This window comes from Lathyrus oleraceus, chromosome 7, assembly GCF_024323335.1.
Source record: "Lathyrus oleraceus cultivar Zhongwan6 chromosome 7, CAAS_Psat_ZW6_1.0, whole genome shotgun sequence".
NCBI classification, from domain to species: Eukaryota; Viridiplantae; Streptophyta; class Magnoliopsida; order Fabales; family Fabaceae; genus Lathyrus; species Lathyrus oleraceus.
Genome location: NC_066585.1, coordinates 257,381,756 through 257,390,220, shown reverse-complemented (window position 1 = coordinate 257,390,220; position 8,465 = coordinate 257,381,756). Strand labels below are relative to the sequence as shown.

At 32.5% G+C, this 8,465-nt stretch overlaps 1 protein-coding gene across 1 annotated transcript; it reads left to right on the top strand.

The window, feature by feature from the left end:
• Nucleotides 1-3,635: 3,635 nt before the first annotated feature.
• Nucleotides 3,636-5,038, top strand: LOC127107106 (uncharacterized). The gene is made up of 3 exons (XM_051044381.1): nucleotides 3,636-3,918; nucleotides 3,996-4,227; nucleotides 4,327-5,038. Exons 1-3 carry the CDS (start codon nucleotides 3,691-3,693, stop codon nucleotides 4,752-4,754), a joined length of 888 nt encoding a protein of 295 aa, XP_050900338.1. The 5' UTR covers nucleotides 3,636-3,690; the 3' UTR covers nucleotides 4,755-5,038.
• Nucleotides 5,039-8,465: the final 3,427 nt, after the last annotated feature.

The window sequence follows — 8,465 nt, the reverse complement described above, 5'->3', positions numbered from 1 at the left end:
AAAAGTATTTATCGTCCAAACTAGAATATTCTTTGAAAATGGACTTTATTTCCAAATGAATTAATGAGAGGAAATTAAAGCTTTAAGAAATTCAAGAATTACAAAGAAGTGGCATGCCTATGGAGGAACAAGAGCGGGAAACACAAGAAGTTGTTCAAGAGAAACATGTTATATTATCACACGACCATCATAGGTTAAACAAGACACGTCACAAACCTGAGAGATATGGGTATCTCACAATTGAGAAATGTGATGTATTACTCATGGATAAAGATGAGAACGTGACTTGAAAATAGGCCACATTAGTCTTGAGTTTAAGAAATGGCTAGAGGCCATGAAATCTGGAACGGATTCCATGTACACAAACCTAGTAAGGACCTTGGTAGAGCCTCTTGTAATAATTAATCGCATAGGATACAAGTGGATCTTCAAAATAAGGTAGACATGAAAGGTAAGGTAAATACCTCTAAGGAATGAGTAATTGATAAGGTCTATAAGAAAATTCATGGTGTGGATTATGATGAAATTTTTTCATTAGTTGAATTGTTCTAATCTGTTCGAATCTTACTCGCTATTATTGCACATGATGATTATAAAATATGATAGATGGATGTCAAGAATTATTTTATTAAGGAAAATATCCTTGAGGATGGTATATGACACAACCTGAAGGATTTAAAATTCTAGAAGAAGCCGAAAAGATATGTAAGTCACAACGATCAATCCATGGATTGAAGTAAGCTCTAGAAGCTGAAAACTTTGTTTTGATGAAACTGTAAAAAAATGGATTGTTAAAAATGAAGATGAGCCTTGTGTCTACAAGAAATTTATTGGGAGTATTGTCTTATTTTTGGTATTATATTTAGATTACATATTATATATTGGAAACAATCTCCTTACCATGAAGCACCTGAAAATTTGGCTAGGGGAATGCTATATATATATATATATATATATATATATATATATATATATATATATATATATATATATATATATATATATATATATATATATATATATATATATATATTAAGAATCAAGATATAATAGATAGATCATGAAAACATCTTGACCTAATTCATAGTACATGCACATATAAAGTGATGAGATGTTTTCATATGCATGATTCCAAGAATTGATTCATACATATGCAACATGGTATGTGTCTATAAAAAACACAACCGCTTGAACTGAGGAAGAAATGGAACGCCTAAATAAGATCCGATTTGCATATGCAATAGGATATATCATGTATGCCATGTTATATACACATTTAGATGTCTTGTATGCTTTGAGTGCAACTAGTAGGTACTAGTTTGATCCTGATGATGCTCATTATGTTGTTGCAAAGAATATCCTTAAGTTGTGTGGAAAAATAAAGGAATAATTCTTGATATATAGAGGTCTAGAAGAGTTCTCTATAATAGGATACACCAATACTCTTCATTACAATTAAGGATTACTTTAGATTGCAATATGGTTATGTGTTTTGCTTAAATGGTGGCGTTACAAGCTGGAAAAGTTCAAAGCATAATATAACTGTTGATTCTAAAACCCAAGATGAGTATATTATTGCCTCAAATATGACAAAGAAAGTTGTTTGGACCAATAAGTTCATTAGTAAACTTGGTATAGTGCATAGCATTGTAGATTGCATTGATCTCTATTGTGATAACAACAGTGCCATCAAACAAGCTAAGGAGCCTAGATCTCACCAAACATCCAATCAAATTCTTAGAAAATATCACCTAATTCAAGAGATAATAGATATTGAAGATGTGAAGATATGAAGAGTACCAACACTTGACAATATCACTAACCCACTGACAAAGCCTTTTGTACCCCAAAAGCATGACGACATTACTAGATCTATGGGTTTTAGGTGTATGCATGATTGACTCTAGTGCTAGTGTGAGATTGTTGGTTTAATCCCTAGAGGCCAATAGTTTTATTATAACTTGGTACTTGTATCGAGTTATCTATTAATAATAAGGCATTATTTACTATGTTTGTTTATTCAAAGTAATAAAGTCCTTAAAATATATGGTTCATTTGATGAAACATTAAGTATAACTTAATCGTGAGACCTCATTAAACATAAGGACACTGTTCTTAAAGTATATGTAGTCAAGTTATAATGTGAAGTGGAATAAAATTAAAATATTGGAACTATTATATGGACAAACATGTGATCACATATCATGGATCATGGATAAATAGTGAATAAGTCTTCACATCGACTAAATATTATGAGTCATATTTATATAGGATTGACCCGCATTGAGAAATCTACATAGAATGTTATGCAAATGTCATAAATTATTCTCATAGTAATAATGGTGTATGCAACCTTTCGACCTGAAACCAGTGTGAATCCTAGATGTGGAGTCGAGTAATTTATTATCTTTCAAACGTGGTCCACGATAAGATGACCATAATTATGGTTGATGAATACTCTACAAATCATGATGAGAGACCTTAGTGATTTAGATGGAATTTTCTCATCCCACATAACAGGATAAATGTATTATGGCCAAAATTTAAAATGGACAAGGATGACACAATTAAAATAAACTTTGAAGAGGTATTTGCACCGGTTGCTTGGATTGAAACCATTAGGCTTTTGTTGGTATTGCAAATAACCACAATTGACCCATCTTTCAAATGGACTTCAAATATGCATTTTTGAATGGACCGCTTGAAGAGGAGGTATATGTAGGACAACCCCCTGACTTTGTTGTAAGAAACCAAGAGCTGGAGGTCTACAAGTTGAAGAATGTGTTATATGGTTTGAAGCAAGCTCCAAGAGCTTGGAATAAAAGAATAGATGATTTCCTAAAGGATTTTGACTTCAAGAAGTTTGTATACAACCATGGAGTATATGTGAAGACGGATAAGAGTGAATGAGTGATTATCCTTTGTCTATATATAGACGACTTGTTGATAACGGGCAGCAACGTAAGGTGTATTTCTAAGTTCAAGAGTGAACTTATGAAAGAGTTTGAGATGACTGACTTTGGTCTCATGACATACTTCCTTGACATTGAGTTCCATAAGTCCAAAAAGAGACCGCTCATGCACTAAAGAAGGTATGCTCTTGAGATATTGAAGAAGTTTGAAATGGAGCATTGTAATGCTGACATTACTCCAGCTAAACCAAGGCTGCAGTTATCTAAGAATGAGGATGAACAAAATGTTGATCCAATTCAATATAGAAGATTGATTGGATCCTTGTGTTATTAATGCAATACCCTCTCATTATTTTAATTCTTTGATTTACTTGAATGCGTTAAAATGTTAATCTTACATCATCTATTCCATACCACCGTACTCAAAAGCCAATGCACTTTTTACGTTTCAACAATAATTCTGGTTTCATAACAAACAAATCTCATTATTGAGTCAAAGAAAATCATTCCCATATTATGCTCCAGAAGAGAACATACCACATCCATGGATGGAATATGCGGACATTCAAAACCGATCTCTTCAAAAAGCTCTTTAATAAAATACACAACGTGACAAATCAAACTAAATAATACTATACTTTATTAATTTTTTAATGAATCTATACTTTAATTACTAACTAGTGTGAGATTAATATATACACATAATACATGTATATATAGAGTGTTATAGAGGCATAGCAATTCACATTCATTTCATTATTATCAATATTATATACTCATGGATAAACAACTATTCATTACTCCGGCAACTGTTCACCGGAGCTCCGATGAAGTCAGTTTTGCCGACACTGTTTTTGGATTTTGGGAGGAATTCCAAGACTCATCGGAAAATTCATCCAACTCCGGCAATGATGAGGCAAACGAAGATAATTCCGAAGAAGATGATAGTATTTATACTGTGGAAAAAGATAAGGCTTTTTGGGAAGAACAAGATCAACTTCTCAAGGTATTACAAACTTAATTTAATGTAAGAATAAAACTCAAATTTTTTGTGTGCTCATTTTCTTGTTTCCATTTGTGAAGGCAACTTTGTGCAGAAGTAGCTCAAGTGAGGCAAAGGTTAGGCAAGCTACAAAGGAGATCATGAGAGAATCAAACATGTCTGAGATGCTATGCTTGTGCCGGCAACCGGTGGTGGCAGTTAAGAGTTGCCGGAGTTGTTTGCTTAGAGAAATTTGTGACCGATTATCGAATCTCGGTTATAATTCCGCAATTTACAAATCTAAATGGAGTAATTCATCAGAGATTCCATCAGGTAAATATATATTCAACTATAATTTTTTATCTATCTATTTTTAGATTTATTGAATAATTAATATATTTTTATTTCTTTTTTCTTTTTTTTTGAACATAGGGGAACATACATATTTGGAAGTGACTGAAAATTCATCAAATTCTAAAAGAGGTGTGATAAAAGTGATTATTGAGATGAACTTTAGAGGTGAATTTGAGATGGCGCGTGGTAACGAAGAATACAATCAATTAGTGAAGCGATTACCGGAAGTATTTGTTGGAAAATCAGAGAGATTAAGAGTATTGGTAAAGATAATGTGTTCAGCAGCTAAAAAATGTATGAAGGAGAAGAAATTGCATTTAGCTCCATGGAGGAAGCAAAAGTATATGCAAGCTAAGTGGGTTGGAAAATGTGATAGATCAGTTTTGGAACCGTTGCCTAAAGTATATGAAACTAGGCCAACAAGACCTAAGGCTTCATTGCTCACATGTGATTTGCTGCTAGAAAACATTGCAAGACGCAATTGTACGGCAGTTGAGGTTATTTGAATGAGTATATGTTTAGTATTATGATGAATTTGTTAAAATTACAAAATCTATTGTAGTTTTGATAAATTTGATGTGATATTGAACATATTATGAGATGTTTTTTGTCTTTTGTTTTGAAGAGATTTGAACGAAGTTTTGAAAAATCGTGTTTTGTTTTTGTAATGATATACTAGCTATGTGACTAGGATCAATTATTGTAAAAAGTTTAGTCAGTTAATATATTTGGTGTTAATATAAGAAGGAACTATAGTTTCTTCTATGTATTTCATTTCTACTAGTTTAAATAAGAGAAATGATATTCTACATAAATTGAACTTTACTGTTTGCCGTATCGGTGAATAATGAAATGTTATAGTAATATTTTCTAAAAATATATTTATAAAAATTTATTATTTAAGAAAAATATAGATTAAAGGATATTTACACGTGTGATTAATCAATTTTATAATTTTATTAATCAAATTTTTATATTTTATTAATCAATTTTATTTACGGTTAAAAATTATTTTTAATATCTAAATATTTATTAATCAATTTTATAATTTTATTAACCAATTTTTTATTTTTTATTAACCAACTTTGATTTATTATTTAAAATTATTTTAAATATTTGAACGTTTATTAACCAGTTTCATCACTTCATTAACCAATTTTTTAAATTTCATTAACCAATTTTATTTTACTATAAAAAATCATTGTTCATCCTTTGTGCACGGATACTGTTTACGGTACTATTCACGCACGTGTGTACTGTTCATTTGTGACATTGTTCATCAATGTTCATGAAAATATATTATTTATTTTATAAAAACACGTTGTTCACCGTACAAATACGATGTCAAATTTTGGTGTAAACATAGCATACTTGTTTAAATAAAATGACTATAATTTTTGTGTTAAGAAAAATTAAAAGGACTAGATGAGAAAATAAATCAACTCCATGTCGGATTAATAAGAAATGGTTTTAACAGTCTCCTGCATATAAATGTTACTATGAGTAACGATCAATGGTTCTTCTTATTAACAGATCAAAAAGTTACACCTCTCTCAAATGATGTCTTGCAAGTTCTCATATTTGATCACCGGAGACCATAACCAATATACCAAAAGCATCGTCACAATGTTTATCTTTGACCTCTCTCACATACCTTTGCTCTAGTACGCAATAATGGTGGTGCTTGTGGGAACGGTCTTCTAATTCTCACGAATTCTTCATTGTCTCTCTTTAATATCAGTCATTGCACCTTCATATCTATTTTTATGTTACCGTTCTAACAACATAACAGTTTCGTAAACACGTATCTTGCTACCTTCTCTGAAGGTCGATTCAAAAGCAACTCTCAAATGCAACATTGCTCCCAATGTCCATTCAACGATTCACATCCTTCAAGATAACACCTCGCCAATGAAAATGAAGAACTTCTAAAACACCAAGATCTACAAGCTTAGATCACAACCCCTCAACAAATTGCAATTCCTCAATCGATTACACACCACACCAAATCACAACTTCTCAACCTATTGTTCAAAATTTTCATTAAATCCCTTTGTTACAACACTACATTTCTCCTCGTGGATTTTTCAATTTCTTGGCTGCAACATTAAGTTTCTCCTTCTCAATCATTGTTTCCTCCACCATTATAAGACATTCCAACTCAATACATCATTCAGATCATTAAATGCAAACAAGCTCGTATTAAACATCGCTAACCTGTTACAATAGATAAATGTGAGGCTCCTTAGCTTCAAAGAGGATCATCAAAAGATTCTAACTCAGATAACAACTCAGCTTGAGGTGTTGCAACACGATCACAATGGAGACATCCTAGGGGATGTTTCCATCAACACCAATTTGCAAGCATTAAGATCGCGAGATTTTCCAATGAGTCATCATCATCATCACCATGGAAATAACTCTTTCCCACATGACTCTTGGGAAGGAGATAGCAATCATATGCCACTCGAAGATGATTGTCTTCAAAGATCTTTTTCTTGATGCTCAAGGAACAGACATGAGGACAGTTCTTCTAATCACACATCTATACATTATCGAAGGAATGTATTCACCAAGAACATCACAGAATGACATATCCCTAAGTATTTTGAGAAGCCCCCAAATATGGAGACCTATTGTGAGAATAAAACTCCTAATTAACATGTTGAGCACATGGATACCATACTTGATTTTAACCAAGCCGGAAGTGTCGTGAAATGCAAACATTTTTTATTGACCCTTAAAAGAGTTGCCATGACTTTATTCAAGGAATTATAAGACATCGCCTCCATTATCACTTGGAGGGAATTATGTGAAGAGTTTACATCACAATTTACAACCTGTAGACGTCATCCAAAATAATAGTTATGCTTAACGGAAATCACTAGAGAAATAAAGAAGTGCTTCGAGAGTATTTGATAGATTTACTAAAGTACCAATGGAAGTGGGGGAGCCAGTGATAAGCTAAAGTGATGGATTTTAGAAAAAGGGATTAAGGTTTGACTACATATTCAAAGAAAAACTATGATTGAAGAAACCAGAGAGTATGGGTGATCTTCTCACTCAAGCCAAATCTTACGCTAATTATAAAGAGAATATGTTAGCCAAAGATGTTGAAAGAAACAAGGCATGTATGTATACTAGAGGTTGAAGGAAAAAATTCAATAAGTGTCGCAAGGACAAAGCTAAAGAAAGAAATAAAGGACCACGACTCAGTCGTCTAGGTTCTCAAAATATACAATGTTGAACACATTCGTATAGAGAATTTTGTATGAATGTGACAATATCTTCAACGAAGCATGAGTGAAATATCCCCATGTAGTGAATAAGTCAACACATAATGGTAGGTTAAAATTTTGTAGTTTTCATAAAAGCCATAAACATGATGCTAGTGAATGCATCAATCTCAAGGACGCAATAAAAGTTTTAATTAAGAAAGAAATACTTGGTAGGCCTGCCAAGGAAGATACATAAGGGGGAACAAGAGGCATCTAGATTCTCCACGGAAACCTATCTAATCGAGTGGGTCCCCGTGTAGAAAGTGTTCTCCCTGCCGAGGTGGCACACCACCTAGAAAGACAAGAGAAGTTATCGAAGGTACTAGAAAAGAAAGTGGAAATAACAATGAGGAGGGTGATAGGAAGGGGAAATGATCCTTAATGGCTTCCATCTTTGGGGTTTATCACCTTATTTTCATCCATCACAAGAGGGTTCCCACCATAAAAGATGTTGACATGCCGCCCAAGGAATTTGTGAATAGAAAAATAACAAAAGTGTTATCCATTGATCAAAATAGGCAACCGCCCTCAGGCGAGAGCCCTGGGCGTCATTTATGGAGACAACACAAGAGATAAAATATTAGAATAATGTGTTATGGAAAATCTCTCCACAATTACCATAAAAGGTGTTTTGTTTGTTAAAGGGCTTAAACATGATTTACTCAGTGTTAGTCAATTATGTAAAAAATGGTATTCTATTGTTTTCAATACCTTAAGTTGTTTAATTGAATAAAAAGGCAATTAAAAGTCTTGTGTTTAATGGTTCTATGATTGATAATATCTATTTGCTTGACTTGTATGATGTGTCAATATATGGTACTAAATGTTTTGTCACTGAGAATGAATATTCTTGGCTATGACATAGACGCTTAAGACATGTACATTTTTATTTAATAAATAAGATAGCATCTAAGAATATAGTAGTTGGTCTACCAAAAA

What these genes read in the sequence shown, in the direction of transcription:
- LOC127107106 (XM_051044381.1), top strand. Translation starts at nt 3,691, where the DNA reads ATGGATAAACAACTATTCATTACTCCGGCAACTGTTCACCGGAGCTCC. An exon ending in AACAAGATCAACTTCTCAAG is followed by an intron (nt 3,919 to 3,995) that starts GTATTACAAACT and finishes CCATTTGTGAAG; the next exon opens with GCAACTTTGTGCAGAAGTAG. An exon ending in TTCATCAGAGATTCCATCAG is followed by an intron (nt 4,228 to 4,326) that starts GTAAATATATAT and finishes TTTTGAACATAG; the next exon opens with GGGAACATACATATTTGGAA.